The sequence below is a fragment of the Microtus ochrogaster genome, chromosome 18 (assembly GCF_000317375.1).
Source record: "Microtus ochrogaster isolate Prairie Vole_2 chromosome 18, MicOch1.0, whole genome shotgun sequence".
Lineage (NCBI taxonomy): Eukaryota > Metazoa > Chordata > Mammalia > Rodentia > Cricetidae > Microtus > Microtus ochrogaster.
The window spans coordinates 67,675,896-67,693,664 of NC_022020.1; the positions used below are offsets into that span (position 1 = coordinate 67,675,896).

General features: G+C 41.0%; 2 protein-coding genes across 4 annotated transcripts in view; one reads left to right on the top strand and one right to left on the bottom strand.

Moving 5' to 3' along the window:
• Positions 1–886: 886 nt before the first annotated feature.
• On the bottom strand, positions 887–9,546 carry Timm21 (translocase of inner mitochondrial membrane 21). Of its 2 annotated transcripts, XM_005356334.3 has the most exons (6): positions 8,879–9,546; positions 6,622–6,684; positions 6,439–6,536; positions 1,373–1,446; positions 1,185–1,290; positions 887–1,086 (listed from the first exon to the last, which is right to left on the bottom strand). In XM_005356334.3, the coding sequence occupies exons 1-6, from the start codon at positions 9,171–9,173 to the stop codon at positions 988–990; spliced, it is 735 nt and encodes a 244-aa protein (XP_005356391.1). In that variant the 5' UTR covers positions 9,174–9,546; the 3' UTR covers positions 887–987. The 2 variants fall into 2 exon arrangements, with proteins under 2 accessions (XP_005356391.1, XP_005356392.1); XM_005356335.3 differs by lacking the exon at positions 6,622–6,684.
• A 207-nt stretch (positions 9,547–9,753) lies between these two features.
• The window catches only part of Fbxo15 (F-box protein 15), a 39,330-nt gene continuing 31,314 nt past the window's right edge, over positions 9,754–17,769 (top strand). For both annotated transcript variants that reach the window (XM_005356336.3, XM_026783597.1), the window contains exons 1-4: positions 9,754–10,141; positions 14,361–14,471; positions 15,369–15,473; positions 17,331–17,573. In XM_005356336.3, the coding sequence (XP_005356393.2) occupies positions 9,765–10,141; positions 14,361–14,471; positions 15,369–15,473; positions 17,331–17,573 (836 nt within the window). In that variant the 5' untranslated portion in view covers positions 9,754–9,764. The remainder of the gene's footprint in view (positions 10,142–14,360; positions 14,472–15,368; positions 15,474–17,330; positions 17,574–17,769) is intronic.

Sequence of the window (17,769 nt, forward strand, 5' to 3'; positions counted from 1 at the left end):
GCCTTACGTTCTGGAAGGCAGGGCTGGATTGTCCAGAGCACATCAGCCCTGCTGGAACCCTTGCTCCGTCTCCCTAAGCACAGGGGAGGTCTGACAGGTAAGACCCCTGCTGGCTCCAGTGTCCACCAGCAAAGGTGGAGTGATCCATTCCCCTGCTCGTGGGCTGTGCACTCTCCTCTGTGCTCAGTACCCTCAGCTCAAGAGGGGGACACAGATTGAGGCCCAAGATCATGAGTGTATGCCACCTTCCCACAGTGTGTTTGTTATCTGGTTTTACTACTGTTGTTATATAGTTTCACATGCTTCAAGTCCCTGTCTCTGGCCTCCATCTTTGGAGGCTCTGTCCCTGTGCCCACCAAACCAAACCTTGACCCCTCCTCCAGTCTATTTAATTGCTCCCTGGACCCCCCCCCCTCCACAGCAGTCACATCTGGGGCTTCCTGGTTTCCCTCAGGGTCACCCAAGAGCGCAGAAATCCCATTATACCTGGACCTCCTTTAATTCGGCTTGATTGGGATTTTTGCATCAGCAGAGAGCTTGCATTAGGAAAAGTTCCTAACAATGCTTATCTCAGTCAGATTCTAAAGTATATGAAAATGCTTTTGACATTTCTGTTAGTTTCATCTTTTTTTTTTTTTTGGTTTTTCGAGACAAGCTGTAGAAAAAAACCATACAATACTGAAAAACATAAAATACTGGCAATTTTATTGATGTGGTGTATAAATTTCAGTAACAAAATTTTCTCATGAACATAGAGCTGAAATACTGTCATGATTGGCAATTTGATATGATACTGTAAAATTTGCTACATTTCAAGATTTTCACAAGAAAAAATCTGAGTCTGGTTTGTCCAAACTCATGAACTCTCACTTTCTGCGTGACATACTTTTTATTCTTATTTTTCTGAACAGATTCTGAGAGTTGTGAAGAGCACAGTGTGATGAATCCCTTTATCCCTGCAGAAGGCACTGGCTCGGCTTGATTCTTCTAACTCTCTTGGGAACGGTTATCTTCAATGATAATAGATCTCATGGGAGTCACGTTCACATATACGTATCGAAATTCAAATTGGCCACTCTGTGGGTTCTGAAAAACATGCACAAGTTATTACCCTCCCCAGAGCTTCGGCAGCACTATGGTCAGAGCCATGTACCCACGTACCCCACGACCCGAGACGGGCGTACCTCTTCCACTTCTGCATGCACGGTCCCTTGCCTCCCTGGTTCAGAACCCTCAATGTAGAATTTCACACGGATGCGCTTTAGCCCGTTTTTTACGTATTCAACAAAACTGTCAAGAAAATATAAAGACGCCATCCAAGTTCCTTTTATTTCAAGTTTATCCTAGAGTTCTTCCAAGGACACTGTATTACCTGACATGCTGTCTCCGCCCACGTCTTGACATTTCCCCGTAGCCTTTCAGAGGCTTGCCAAACACGCTGATCACCTGCAGAACAGAGACCATGCTTCTTAGTGTGACTCTTTCCATGGCTCCTATATAACAATTAGTTTCTGAAAATCAAGTGATGCATTATTTGTTTGCACATTCCAAGTGATTTTACAAAAAAAGAAAAATCAGCATGGTGAAGCCCCTTTACAAAATTGGTGACTCAAACAAGAAAGCTAGAAGTAGAAGGGCATTGCGTAAAATTATATTGTAAATAAGGAAATATCTCACGCACAGAAATGGGCCACTCTGTTGTAGCTTGAGAATGATACAGGCTGAAGTGAACCTGTCCCCTCTCCTTACAAGAAACAAAACCAAAGTACTGAAATATTTCTCTACTAACACTCACTCTGGAATATAAAACGGACAGGCATTTGAAATGAAATTATTAGGTGTCAAGTATTAAAGGCTGTGAGGTAAAAATGAAATTTTAAAGCCCTAATCACAGTGAGGAAAAAGTATCAATGACACTGGCAGAATGAATGTGCAAATCTTTTCTTCCCAATGAGAAAATTTATTGGTGTAGAAAGTTTGCATTGAGTTTTCAAAGCAAAAACGACACAAATAGAGTATCAGATGATATTGCTGAGTGTCCCTATTACTGCAAGCATACATGAAAAGGAAGGTGTAATTAGTACCAGACACCTAAAACCTCTGTAGCATGAACAATAAAAAACCAGAGACAGATATTGGGGTTCAAGCAGAAGACCAGAAAAGCAAAGCAGCCAACCAACAGAGAGGCCTTTAAACTCTACCAAATAGTCAGACTGAATGGGCACGATCCTGTCTCCACGAATCCTCAGACTCCACTAGAACTCCAGCGAGTTCCTGCCTCTTCCCATTTACATTCTCCTCTCCACCCAGCCATATTCCTCCTGTTTCCACCTCCGTAGTGCTGGGATTAAAGGTGTGTGACGTGACTCCCAAACACTGGGATTAAAGGTGTGTGACGTGACTCCCAAACACTGGGATTAAAGGTGTAAGCCATTATCACATGGATCTGTTTCTGGGTCAATCTTGTGTAGCCCAAGGGTAGCCTTCATCTCCCAGAGATTCCTCAGCCTTGTCTCTAGAGGTCTGAGATTAAAGGTTTGTGCCACCACTCCCTGGCCTCTAGTGGCTTAGCTTTGCATTCTGATCTTCAGGCAAGCTTTATTTATTAAAATACAAATAAAATTATCAGCACATTTCCTTTTTTTGTCTAAAATAAAAAAGGCTATAACTAATATAAAAATTATATATAAAATACAATAACCATATACAACATATACAGGCAATAAGTACATCAACAATGTCTAGTCCACTAGCATTTGACAAGTTCAGAGAAATCACTCCATATCTATCCTATCTTGGTGAGTCCAAAGTCTTGTACCTAATTTACTTTCTATCACAAAACTTGCTTTCTACATCCGGTAAACAAGGAAAACTATAAAGATCTCGTCTTCAACTCTCTCAGAGACCCAAGAAGGAAATATTATCTGAGTAAGCAGGAAGTGTAAGCAAGCAACTTCCAAAAAATATGAGTAATGACAAAACAGCTGGTTGCCTGGACAGTCACTCATGATTTCTCTGCAATGTTGGGGCATCCATTTTCACCCTATAGGACTAGTAAATATGACAGACTTTTCTGTGAAGCAGGATATTCTGAAGGGCTCCCTTTCTTGTCTTGATGATGTTTGGCAATCAATTTTTTTTTTTGTCTTGCTTGTCCAATTACAACAGCATACTGTCAGCAGTCAAGGAAAGGGCATTTTCTTTCCCAGTGGCTTACTTTTGCCACAAAGAAAATAAACTCCTTGTGGAGTTTCTTTGATGCCCATCATCTTCTCTGAAGTAGATTGCTGCTGCCAGCAGACATGTCTCATTGTCAAAAAAGATAAAAAAGAGTCTGGTATTAAAATATATTAAATGCCATATTCTATAGATCTCTGAAGTGTTTGAAGATGACCTACTTAGACATATTTATATATTATATACATTATATTATATTTATATATGTTTGACCTGAAAACACACCCACTGTGAGTATAATTTAGACTGTAATAGAAGAATAACTACTAACCTGCATTTTCTTATTACTCTAAACAGATGGTAATAATAACTTCCAAGAACTAGAAATTTGCATTACATTGTTAAATAAGCTGTTTAGGTACAATACCATGAACAAGATTAGAAACATATGTATGATGTTTCAACAAAATTAATCTCAAATTTGTATACCATATGCAAAAGTCTAAGGTAAAAAATTTAAAACTAGTAGTTGCTTTTAAAAAGTATAGATTCAATAATCTACCTTTTAGCTTATCATATCTATATTCTCGCTTTTTTCTTTTCAGAGTGGATCCAATAATCTACCATTTTATCCTATCATATCTGTATCCCCCTTTTCTCTTTTCAAATCAAGAATCTTGAATCTTATCTCCTTTGTTTTGATCTTTTCCTGACCATGACCAGTAACAACTTGTAATCAATTGCCCTAAATAATGACAAATATCCATAACCCAATGAAAGACCAAAAGTCTCCTACTCCTTCTCTTGGGAATGTGGGTGTCATGTTCTTATATTTACTTCCTGCTTTCTGGGGGGCAATGGTATCTTTAGGGGATCCTGAAAAGAAAAATCTGGGTTAACTGTCAAGTCATGGGAGAGGGAGCTGTATCATTTGTTGTCCAGTCTCTGCATAATGGGAAAGTGGAGGGTTTGTCTCAAGTCCTGGCTAGAGTAGTCTGTGAGACTGGATCATCTCAGCTAGCCACCTAGAAACTGTTCAGAGCACATCACAGTCCAAAGCTGAATAGGTGGTGTTTTCATAGTCCTGGAGGTGTCGTCGTTGGGGGCCCCATCCTTCTTTTGGAGATTTCAAAGGCCACTGTTAGTGCTCATGGTTCACTGCAGCAAACTGATAGAAACTCAAACCCGAAACCATGTACAGAAAGGTAGAGGAAACCTTTTCCTAGAATTAGTTAGTACTCTATGTGATCATTAATATCATGACAAAAAGTTAAAATATACATATAATAAATATATATTAATCTTATAAAATTTATACCTTAAGAAAAGTCAATAGAAAACCAAAGGATTGTGAGATTAGTGGCAATAAAGTAGTCCTTAAGTATTTGCTTTTCTTTGTCCCATATCAGGTGGCTCTTCTTACACGAAACAGAGATTTTGGATTACTTTAATAAGCATGCTCGAGTTTAGAGAAGAGAGTCCCATTCCAACTCCAGAGTCAGCTTTCATCTTTAATTAAGATGGGATTACAAAAGACCATTTGCATTACATGTCTGTAGAAAATAGCAGAAACAAACATTTGGGAAGACTTATGAAATTTTATACTGTTGGAAATATGATATACTAATAGGCCAATTTACTATTTCTCTAGGGATATTTTCTTCTGGATGATTTGTCCTTTTTCTTCATATACCTCACTTGTGCTCTTCAGATTCCTTAGCTAGATAACTTTATTCTTCTGAAAAGACAGAAACAAAACCCTTCCCCAACCCTAATTTTGGGGAGATTAATATGTGATCAAATAAAAAGCATTTCTTGGTTTTATAGGTTAGTTTAGATTAAACAGTCATACTGTTTGATGAACTATCTCTTCTAATTAAGAGATTATTGATAATATTATATGATCAATATTATCATATTACAAATAATATGGCAATTAATTATTATTATTATCCCTTGTTCAAATAAAATTTTTTATCAATTTTGATGCTACTCATAGCTTTTCTTCTCTTGTGGAAACAAAATCAAAACCCCTTTCCCAATATAACACATGTCCTGGCTTCCATTCTGAGGTCAGTACATCTTTAATGTATCTCGGCTGATTTAATTTTGCAGTTTTTATGCTACCCAACGTCTCTCTGAAGCTGTTGTTCCTTTCTCATTAGCATTTAGAAAATTCAAAGTTAATAAAGTGTTAGGTAATCTATTTCTGGGAGCTTTTATTATCCCTTTCTGTTTATTTAACACATCCTTTAGAGTTTGATCTTTCTATAACTGCCTGCCCTGTAGGATTATTTGGTATACCTGTAATATGCTTTATATTATAATAAGCAAGAAACCATTTCATTTTCTTAGAGACATATGCTGAAGTATGGTCTGTCTTTATTTGTGCAGGTATACCCATGATGGCCATAACTTCTAGCAAATGTGTGATTACTGAATCAGCTTTTCCTGAACTTAAAGCAGTTGCCCATTGAAAACCTGAATAGGTATCAATGGTGTAGTGCACAGATTTTAGTTTTCCAAATTCTACAAAATGGAACACATCCATATGACACATTTCATTCTCTTGGCTACACTTCTTCTCAGTCTTCCCCTCTGTGGTTGAGGACACAAAAGGAAAAATGCCACAGACCACCAGCTTCTGAAGCATCCACCCTGAGGCAGAGGCATTTAACACCCATGAAGAACTGACAATGATCACTGGCACAGCTGAGAGGAAAACATATGCAGTGAGCTCTGAGTGCCAGGGTCAAAGTGAATCAGTGCACAATGACCTAACGACATACAGACAACCCAAGCAGCCCATCGTATGATGTCACTGCTACAGACGTGATGCATTCCTGCTCCCCAACATGTAGAAGGAGCTGAGGGCAGGCGTTGCTGCCACCCAGCTCCTGGCCACCTGGCTAGCTTATGCTCTGAAATAACAACACACAAACTGTATTCATATAAACACTGCCTGGCCCATTATATCTAGCCTCTTCTTGGCTAACTCTCATATCTTGCTTAACCCATTTCTAATAATGGGTGTAGCACCACAAGGTGGTGTCTTACCGGGAAAGATTCAGTATGTCTGACCTGGTGGCTGGATCCATTGCGTCTGACCTCACTTCCCTTCTTCCCAGCATTCTGTTCTGTCTACTCCACCCACCTATGTTCTGACCTATCAGGCCAAGCAGTTTTCTTTATTAATTAATCAATGAAACAACAGATATAAAGACTTCTACATCACCAACGCCTTCTCATCAGGGAACTAACCTCAGGATGTGCTCTGCATTTTCCTAAGGCTTTCCCATAGATGATATTAGGACTGGATGAAGAAAACAGTTCTTTGAAAACTGTATATAACAAGGCACCTGAAAAAGCAGAGAAAAAGGTGAAGCACAGCCATGGGGTGAGAGGCTGGGGAAAGGTATCCAGGCACTTGCTGGGCTTTGCGACCTGTAATGCTGACACCGAAGAACACCACTATCAAGTAGCTGAAGTCTCTTCCGGCTTCTTTCACTGCAAAGAAAAATGTTGAAAGGTTACAGGTGTGTCTACAGTACCCTGGCCCCTGGGGACCTGGTTGTTCCTAGCAGGTAGCATGTGGTGGTCAGGCCCAATGGAACATTCTCAGCACCTGATCTCAATGCTCCTGAGCTTTAGTGTTTCAAAAGAATCCTTCATCCAAGCACTAACCAAGCCTAGTCCCGCTTAGCTTCCAAGAGCAGAAGAGAATGGGCTGTTCAGTGTGGCATGACTGTACACTGGCCGAGCAATCCGTGTACTTCTTTCACTGAGTAGCATAATGTTGATACTGTTTCCTTTCTAGTGGCATAAAACCCTTATCAGTCTCCAGAGTGAGAATGGCCACAGATAGGCAACATGGACAGAAGTCTACCCTGTCCGGATCAAGGTTCAATCAACCCGAAGACAAGGGAACAGAGGGATCCAAATGGAAGCAACTCTTCACAGTACTACCTCACAGGTCCCCACCGACTGGTGCATAAAGTTAGTGAATGGAAATTGGAATTGGAAGGTAGTTGGCCAGGATGGTCTATAAATCAAATAAACCTACAGAGACTGTTCTTATTTTTCTGTACTAAGTAAGAACATGTGGGGAGCTAAAGATAATTAATCAAGATATATTATGTATATAGACACACATTATTTACATAAGTGCATGTTATGTGTGAAAAGCTACATCATCGCAGTGTACTTTTTCACAGATGCTGAGGACATTTACATCTTTGGTACACTTATAGGTTAGTATAGTCAAATTAGGAACCCAGTTTTCTCTGACTTCAGTCCTTAAAAAATGAGGAAATCAAAAAATTAACAGGTGGTATTTTTCCTGCATTTTTCCCCATATGTACAGTAAAATAGTATAATAAAACCACTCATTTAAAGGTAGTATTTACTGTAATGTATTTGGGTTTTAGTACTGGTTGTTAACCTGAACTGTGTTCAGGCGGCCGGAGAGATGGCTCAGAGGTTGAGAGTATTTGCTGCTCTTTCCGACAACTGTAGTTCAGTTCCCAGCACCCACATCTGGTGGCTCACACTTGCCTGTAACTCCAGGTTCAGAGGATCTGACAACCTTTCCTGGCTTCCATGTTTGCCTACATTAATGTACACACACACACACACACACACACACACACACACACACACACACTAAAAGAAAACCTTTAAAAAAAAAAGAAAAGAAAATAGAAATATTGCATCTTTCCAGGCAGTGGTGGCACATGCCTTTAATTCCAGCACTCGGGAGGCAGGCGAATCTCTGTGAGGTCAAGGCCAGCCTGGTCTACATGAGTTCCAGGTCAGCTCCAAAGATACAGAGAAACCCTGTCTTGAAAAAAAAAAAAAAAAGAAAACTAGAGAAAAAGATATATTGCATTGCATCTACTAAAATTTATATAATTCATGGGATTGATCTCAACAGTAATTGCTTCGCAAACCCCATCTCTTTACTAGGTTCAGTGGCTGAAGTCTGCAATGACAATCTCTATTCCATTACCCATAATGTCATAAACTACATGTCAACAGACACCACCATGCAAGGCCCCAAGTTGGCAGTACAACAGTTAGACTAAGACATAACCATAATTGTTCTTGCTTTCTAAATCAGGTCATTGGCCTGAACAACCCAGAATCCTGTTCCTCCCTACACTCAGTCCTGACAGGAAATTTCTAATCCAAGCACCAAGAGCTCTGTAATATCGACTGTGAGTAAAGCTGTGATTATTACACACATCTGCTAAGTTCTAAAAATTCCTGTTAAATATTACATTGTAACTTTCTTCATTCTTCTGACTTTTTGACTCAATATTCTCACACAAGACCCTCATTCCTTGTGTTTATGAAGTCCTCTGTCTCTGTTACTGAATGACAAAACACTTTGATTGACAATAATCTCTTCCTATTTATGCACACACTTATTATTCACAATGTAATAACTATACCAAATACAAGATCAATTTTCAAAACAAAGTTGTGAAAACTGCGGGTCGACACTGGTTGTAAACTATATGTTTAACAGTTCTTTTTAATTATTTTAATCTGGATAATTCCCCTATCCCATCTTTAAACGTGAACTAGGCATGAAATGGTATTTGGCAGGTTAGCTGGAGAGGCAGATCTTCACTGAAGTAGTATCAATCTGTATGTATGTATGTATGTATGTACGTACGTACGTATACACTCTATTTACCTTTCTGAGACATTGAGAGGCCGGTTTCCCCTCTCTGATTTCTGTGAACAGACACTTGCTTGCTGCTGTCCTCTTTTGCTTTCTGGGGGTCTGGTCCTTGGGTACAGAAGGTTTTCCTGGTGAACCCAAGCTCGGTTCTAGGATGCACTGTTTTCTTCTGCTCGAACAGCCCCCACCTCAAAGGCTGAGTCTTCAAGCAAGCTTTCGTGTGCACAAAGTGTGGCAGCAACTGCCCGCCCAAACACCCGGGCAGCTTCTCCATATGCTGCACAACTCGTAGAAAAGCACAAAGCATGTTCACAAAAACCGCGGGGCTTCGGGACGGCAACTTCTAAAGCTTAGTAATCCACACACTCAACTGAACGAGACATGAAATCCAGTCATACACATTCCGCAGTGTGTTAGGCGGATATCAAGATGAAAAATCTCCGAGAGGTTACGCACGCCTTTCTGTCCTTTTTTTTTTTTTCCTCTCTGGAATTAAAACGCCCTATTTACCTTACTATTGACATTCACATCTTGCCCGCCATGCTTTCGCAAAGTAGCTTGGGAAGCCCCATGAGCCCTGGGAATCGCAGTTTAAGGACTTCACTTTTTCCTGTGTAACCAGAGAAGGGAAAGCAGGAGGGACTACATCTCCCACAATGCACGGAGAAAGCCGCAGTCCAGGAGGTACTCCCAGACGCCTCTGCGCGGATGCCTGTGCTTGCACTCAGTGTCCTTATGGCAGGCAGAGGGATGTTAATGGCTGCTTGTTTTCATCTGGAACTTGCAGATTCCGACGGGTTGTGAATTGAGTCTTCTCATGGCCTCTCTACAGAGGACTGTTAACTGAGAAGTCCGTGTCATGGGTTTGCCATAATTATGAGAAAGGGACAATTTCAGCATGTCCGTTTCCTCTAGAAATCAGCTGACAAACGTAGGTGAACAGGGCCACAGGCCAATGGCCCCGCGCTGTGACCGGCGAACTCTCATCGGCATTGACGGGGTCGGCAAAGCGCCGACCCGGAAGCGCCCGGACGCCGGAAGCAAAAGCGGAGCTGTCCACGGGGAAACTAGACCCACGTCCGCGCGAGCCTGGCCGCTCTCGTGCGCATGCGCGAGGGGCGGTGCCTCACGTCGGCACCGTGTCTCCATGGCGACCGGACGCGGCCGAATGCCGCGGTCTGGACGTTTCGGACCTCAGGCGCCGCGCGGGTCCCTGCCTGGTGATGGCTCTGCCCGGGACAGCGCGGGGGCGGCCGCGGGGCGTTCCGCGTACAGGTGATGCTCGGGGCACGTGGGTGGTTCTCCCTTCGGAATCCCATCCCGCTGCTCTTTCCAGAATATTTTCATTGGTCCCATTCTGGCATGTGACTGCTGTTTCTTGTTTTAATTTTTTTAACGCGGGAAACAGTAAGAACGACAAAAGGAAACCTCTCCATCTTGGAAACCTAGGGTACCTCAAGTTAGGACACAAGTAGCGGTGCTTTCTAAGGAGGTAACAGGTATTACTAAGCCTTCCATCCGTTCATTGGTTTGCCCCGTGGTTAGGCTCTATGGTGACTTCCAACAGCTGGAAGCCTGGGGCAGCGCACGTGCGAAGACAGGTGAAGACCAGCGTTTTATAGATTTCAGAATGAGAATCAGCTTTTTCTATGGCCCTGTAACATGGAGTAGAATGGATCCATCGAAACCCAGTGCTAAGGAGGTGTTTCTTGCCATCGGGACGGTCTCGAGGCTTTCCTTGGCGTTTTTGTGCACCTCTCCTACCAAGCCAAGAGGTTTTCTAGACGGCCACATCTTGTTATGCAGCCCTGTTGTAGTTTGCTGCGTTTCTAGTAAGTGTACGAGCCTGCACAATGACTGTTCTGTCCTCAAGGTTGGTTTTCTCAAGGCGTGCCTCTAAACCAAAGGATGTTCCTCTCTCATAGTGAGAGAGAACAGTATTAACACATGGGGGAAAGGTTCTGAAATCTTTATTCACCCAAATAAGTACCTTAGTTAACTTGCTTCCTTATGGGCTGTTTCTAGCACTGTACCGTCACTCCAGTTAGATCACTGGGGAAGGATGATCTAAGAATTTGCTTTTCTTCTGAGACAGGATCTCTCTGTGTAGCCCTAGCTGTCCTGACTCACTGAGAGCCACCTGCCTCCACCTCCCAAGTGCTGGGATTAGAAGTGTGTGCCCCCATGCCTGGCAAGTATTTACATCTTGAGGATTTTCATTTTATTCCTGAGGCTTCTTAATGTATAGATGCAGCAGTTGAGTGCATGCATCTGAAGCACCCAGGTATCCTGTGTAGGCACAAATAACCTGCCAATGGGTTATGTCAACTACTTAGGTCCCTTGACCCCAACCCCAGGACCCTGTCCTTTGTCCTTCCTATGTCCCTATATCTACCATTTCAGAAAGATGGTGTTGTTATAATAGTTCTTGAATGAGTTTTCAAGATGCTGGACAAATCAGGTTTGTGACAGAATGGTGACATTGTTTGCAAAAAGATGAGAAAGACTGGCCTTTAAGATGGAAGGTTGAAGTTTAAGTTAATTTTTTTTCTATTCCTCAATTTACTCTTTACATAGTGGTCTGCATGGGTGGGCAGGAAGAATGTTGTCAGAGTCTTTGATTTCTTTTTAAGCCGGGTGAGCCTTCTGATAGATCCATTTAAATAAAGTACCTCTCATGGTGTGGAACCTGCTCCCTCTCAACCTGTGAATTTGACTATGCTTTGAGAAGGCAGTTATTAGCCCTGTTGTGGTGCACGCCTTTAATCCCAACACTGCTTCCCAGGCAGAAGCAGCTGGATCTCCAAGTTCAAGATCAGCGTGGTCTACAGAGTGAGTTCCAGGATAGCCACGGCTACAACAAGAATTAACATTTATAAATATTATGTACTGTAAGAAATACAACAGAATGCATGTCAAGTTTAGTTAATTTATATCTAGTCTGACTTATTTCACACTAACAAATACAATTTAAAATTATTTTTACAAATGTCTTGCACTTTTCTAAGCTCTCAGGAAAAATGTTCGCATGAGATGTATTTATTGCTAATCCATTGTCATTCTCTTCTCTGACCTTTTCTTTGTGCACTTGAAAAATGCTTCCAAACTAAACAGTGGGTTTGACATAGAGCTGCTTGAAGAATGTGTTCAGTTCACCGATTGTTTAGTGGACTGGGCCATTTAGAATGCCAAGTCATTTTCAGGAAGAAATGGAGTTGTGCTTTTCAATCATGCCAAAATTAAATTGATAAATATTTGAAATGGTAAAAAGAACTCCAAAATGGTTGTCAGGAGAATCTTGGGAATCTAGTCGGAGACTTGGTTGTCTTTTCTATGAAACGAAAGGAAGGGATCTTTTTTGAGTTTGGGTTTTTTTTTTTTTTTTTTTTTTTAGAAAGGGTGTGTCTGTACGGATCGTGCCTGCCGTGCACTCACAGGGACTCACCTTTCTCTGCCTCCGGAGTGCCACGATTAAAGGATTGCACCAATGTTCAGCAAGGGGGTCTTTTTTAAAGGCAGATAGAAGAAAGCCATTAGAAAGGAGCTGCACTGTTTTAAGAAAAGTATTAAAAACCATGTCTGTAATAAAATACTCTTGCTTTTCTTATAAATATAGGATGCAGTAAGTTTTAAAGCATTTAATACATTCCTTTGTACAGAATATGCCATTAAGATGTATCTGAAAAATAAACTGGTAAATAAGCTGTAGTAAATGCTTTAGTCAAAGACAGGCATATCTGTTTGGTATCAGATTAGGGAAAAGCCTTTGGTACCTTTTTCTTTTCTCAATAACTGGTGCCAGGAAGTACCTACCTGCCTAATCATTACTTAATTGTTTAGGGAGAGTGAACAGCTTGATTGTGAGGATGCCATAATACACATTAACTACAGGTTTTGCACACACACTCAGAAAAGAGATAACAGTTCATTTCATGAGGTTTGCTCAGCAAGTGAATTTAGCCTTGGTGCTCTGAGCTGGACATTTTTTGGGAGAACTATTGGGAGAGCACATTTTCTTGAGTTAAAGCATATTTCCAGAAATGGAATTCTGACTTTAAAAAATGTGTTTAGATGTTAATCCAAATGTGTCTTGGGAACCAGGTTGGTCCTGAAGGTGATTAGGCATTGGTGAATGAGAAATGGGTAATATGTACTCTATATTGTACCTTAAATAGCACGCAGGGTGTGGGGGTGTATCAGCAACTGATGTGTGTATGCTGTACATTGCTCAAAGAAGTAGCTTTTAGGGATTTCCAAGAAAAATGAAATATTCACTAAGAGCACTCAGCGGGGCTACTTCCTAAAAATGGGATCTGTGGACTGTGACTTCCTGTTGTTTCAGATCTCCTCCAGTCTGCTGGCGAGCATCAGTTGAGGACTTACCCAATTCAGACTTGTTTTAGGAACTTTGAAAGACTATATTTATGTCATCATATCTAAAAAGCTTTCAATTATAAGATGCATTGTTTTATGTATCTCTAAAAAGATAGCCAATTAAAATATAATTTATTGACTATAAGGTGTTAAAATGTGGGAAACTTTAGTATAGAGGGACGTCTCTGCCTAACTAAAGATAGTTAAACCAAAGGTTAGCTAAAGGATAGTCAATACTATCCTTAGAAACTGCTTTGAAGATCAACAAAGTCTTAGGTTGCCTTGACAGATCTAGCTCACAGGTAGGAAGTTATGAAAAATCTATGGATTCTACCTTCAGTAGGTTTCTGTTATATTATTGAAAGTGGCCTCTGGATATATCTGTTTTAGATAGATTTAATTGTCTGCTTGGCACAGCCCAAAACCACCTGAGAAGGGAATCTTAGATTGGCCTCAGGGCATGGCTGTGAGTGATTGTGCTGATTGTTAACAATGGAGAAGAGCCAGCCCACTGTGGGCATCACCATTCACTGGGCACATATGGTCCTGATTGTTAATGGCTGGAGGAGAGCCAGCCCACTGTGGGCATCACCACTCACTGGACACATGCAGTCCTGGGGTGTAAAAGCCAGTTAAGCTGAGCTTGTGAGTGAGCACCCAGCCTCAGTGCCCATGGGTTGTGCTTCTCAAGCTCCTCTAGGTTCCTGGTCGTACTGATGGACTATAGCCTGTAACGTGCCTTTTTCTCCCCTAAATTGTTTCCGGGTTAGAGCATTTGTGAAATGAAACAGGCCAGCATGTTTCTCCTTTTCCCTTCGTTCCCCTCCATCCATTCGGGGATGCCCCGGTGATGGGCTGGCCGTCTGTAATGAGCACCAGTACTGCACTGTAAAGTGCAGATTTTAGCTTTATTAACCTACCACACACTTGATTTGGACCCCTCCCTTCCGTTCCCCTCCATTCTTTTCTCCCCTTTCCCCCTTTTTATTTTCAGAGGTGAAGTTTTGCATTGAATAATCTTTGGAGTCTATTGATCCTTCAGAATTTTGCAAAGGGGAGCAGATAACTCACCTCATTTGGTAATTATTATATAACTTGAGTTTCTCACTTTTACTTTCAGAAAGGGTTTTGGAGTTAAGTTTGCTAGAGGCTCACCTGTGGTAAGGCAGTGTACCAGACATGGCCAGCACAATGAGAAGTCCTCCTCCATCTCTTTTGTATCCCTGGACAGGTACGTAGCCTGCTTCTCGTGGGGCAGTGGGCTTTAAGCATGGGGTTTTTAGAGAAAATTATAGTGCAGCATATACCAAGTTGCTATTTTGAGCTTTCTAAGAATAGAATTGTGTAGGAAGAATGTACAACACAGAGTTTGACATGAGTCATGAGCCTGTCACCATTATCCTTATTAGACTAGTTAATGAAACTAAACTTCTAAAGGTGACAGGTACACTGAATTTTCCTTCTATTAAATTGTTCTTCTTAATTATTCACTTCTTGGTAGATAAGAACCGGTGGAAAGCCAAAAGAAGATTATGTTTTTTTCTGAAGTTGTACAGCCTATGGAATTTTTTTTTTTTTTTTAGATCAGTGGTTTGGAACTCTTTGTCACTGTGAGATTTATACTGTGACCATTGGAATCAAAATTCATTCAATCTTTTAAAAGAATTGTGAACTGGTATTAACATGCCTATAGATGTGTTGCAATACCATGGTGGGATACATTGATGTAATTAGCATCCCTTGGAGCCCTGTAATGTTGGTATTTTCATGGAGAGACATTCAGGATACAAAGCCTGAAGACTCTGTGTATTGCAAAAACAATTCACAATTGGACATTTAATACTGTATCATAACACCTTCATGATAGAGTCATTGAACCAAAGTGGCTGACATACTGAAAAAGTCAGTTCTCTGTGTCTATGCTCTCCTCATTGGTCTATGCAATGAGAACTGTAGTAACCAGAAAATTACAAACAAGAAATTAATCGAGGATGAGAGAAGAGTTTGCCTATTAAACAGATGAGTATGATAGCAGCCCTCTCTTTACAGATGCATAGCCAGTTGTATTCTGGGTAATTTGTAGATTCAGTATCTGCTATCTTGTTTAATTTTCTCCCTCCTCTCTCAGAATGCCCTCTGAAGTCTTGCTGAATATATTTTCCTACTTGGATGCTGTGAGCTTGCTGGGCACTGGATGTGTGAACAGACGCTTTTATCATTTGGCCAGTGACAAGTAAGGAGACTACTATGTCTGTCTGTTCTGTGTGATAATAGAAGTCACGAAAATTAGTAGACAGCCATTTGCTAAAAATTAAGAGAATTAATTTTAATCCTATTTTAGACAATCATGTGTCTAATGCTACATGTAGTCATGTATTTCCAAACATTTGCATTTCTGAGTCCTCTCATCCATTCACAGATCTTTTCACCTAGTTCTTGGGCAGATGGTGTGCTCTACTGGCAGTCATACAGATCATAGAAAAAGAAGTGTGTGTGTGGGCTTTTAAATTGACATAGCTTTTCCTCCAATATCTGCCAGTCAAATGGACTTGATACATGGAAAGAGTGAGAGAGGGTAAGAGAGAGACACAGCATGTGGAGGCTTGGGAACCAGGGAGACTCCTCAGTTAGACTCTTGGGCATCTATGAATAAAGAGGAGTCACTGCTTCTACTTTTCTTTGTGAGCTTGGCCTGTACCTAGAATTTTCTCTTGTACAGAGAGAGATGGAGTGCCCCTAATATCTACTGAGCATTTTGTTCCCACGTTTTGGCTTTTTAGGGTTCTCTCTTACTCAGCATCAAAGACCATGCACATATTGACTCCATATAGACCCTGCAGGAATGTAGTTGTTCGCTGTGGAAGGTAAAGGTGTGGGGAATGACAGATAGGGTGCAGGGTTTTCTATTCTGGAGCATGGCAGGCAGGGAACATTCTCTATGGTGGTTCTCAGACTCTAGTCCATGCGAGAAGATGCACAGTCAGCTGGGAAAATGTAAGACTTTGGGTTCCTAACTCTGTATCTGTGAAGATTATGGCTCAGTGCTTTGAATTGTGATTTAGTGGTTTGGAATCCATATGTTTTTACAGTTTCTTCAGGTCATAGTAATGAATAATCTAGTTCTGAAATGACTAGTCTCATATATCTTTGATGCTTTGGTGTTTGCCCTTTAAGTGAGGAAACATAGTAAACCCTCTGTTCTCACGAAGGTTGTCCTCCACAGTTCTCACTCTGCCACGGGAACGTGCACCTGCTCTAATTGAGGAGGGAGGGTCTTGTCTTTTCATTTAAAAAGATACAAGAAATTCTTATGCGACAGGATACATGCTTCATCTACATCAACTACTAGATGGCATTTGACAATAATTTTGGAATGAATATAGATAATTTTCGAATCATTAAAATGTATGTGTATTCATGCATATTTGAATATACCAGTCTTGGCTGCAATTATATGATCTGCTGTACAGTGGGGGTGAAAACAGTAGCTACCTCTTGTATTTATTGGGAGGAGTAGATGAGTTAATGTGTGTGAATTACTTAAGTAACAATTGACATGTGTGCTCAGGAAAGCTTAACAAACACTTAATAAAGTTACATTTTAGTTACTTTCACTATTTTACTTTTGAAATTGGGGCAGGCATGTTCATTGTTAAAATTTAAAGATAGGAAGCAGAATTAATGTAGACTATGTTTACTCATTGTTTTGCAAGTGTGTACAGAGCTCACACACGTACATACCCACAGTAAGACCAGATTCACCCTTATGTGCACCTGTGACTTTCCTGTGATTGAACCCCTCTTCAGTCATCTAGCAGAAAGACAACATTTGATGATCCCAAGTAACATGGAATTCTTAATTTAAACTTGACTCTGGAAATAGGATTTTCCCTTTTTTATGTGCTTTTGGGGATAGTGGATCTAAAACATGTCATTTCAGACTGTGGTCCACTGTACACACGTAGACAGGCAAATTCTTCATTGAATTGGTCTAATTGAAATGAAAAGTTACTGTGCATCTCTAATGTAATATATTGTTACAGGTACTCTACAGTGCCTCCACATTCTATCCTTTATCCCTTTCTTCCAGTCTTATTTGGAGAAGAATCTACTCAGCTGCATTTGCATCCAAAAGATCCCACTGGAAAGTTCATTCAGTGGAGGAGACAGCCACATGCGTGAGCTTACTGTCAATTGAGGATAAAGAAGGCGGATACTGGAAGAAAGAGTATATTACAAAGCAAATCTCATCTGTTAAAGAAGCACTAACCCAAATTGCCAAACCTGTTAACTCCTACACAGGTCTTCCTACAAAATTCAAAGAGGTCCTCAGGTGTGTAGGCTGCTCTTGGATGCTTCACTGGCTCCTGGACAGAACCACAGGATGGTCCAGGTTCTAACCCAGTGTTGTCATATCCAGGTGTTTTAGACATACAGTGGATGTGCAAGGTTCTTACTTAGTTTGCAGGCTGAAGGATTGAAACTAGGGCCTTCCATGTGCTGGGGAAGTGGATATCATGAACTACACT

Excerpts from the sequence above, each read along its gene's own strand:
- Timm21 (XM_005356334.3), bottom strand. The coding sequence starts at position 9,173 with ATGCTTTGTGCTTTTCTACGAGTTGTGCAGCATATGGAGAAGCTGCCC. Across the intron at positions 1,291-1,372 it reads GGGCGGAGACAGCATGTCAG|TTTTGTTGAATACGTAAAAA; the intron begins GTAATACAGTGT and ends TTTTCTTGACAG. Across the intron at positions 1,087-1,184 it reads TGCATGCAGAAGTGGAAGAG|AACCCACAGAGTGGCCAATT; the intron begins GTACGCCCGTCT and ends CATGTTTTTCAG.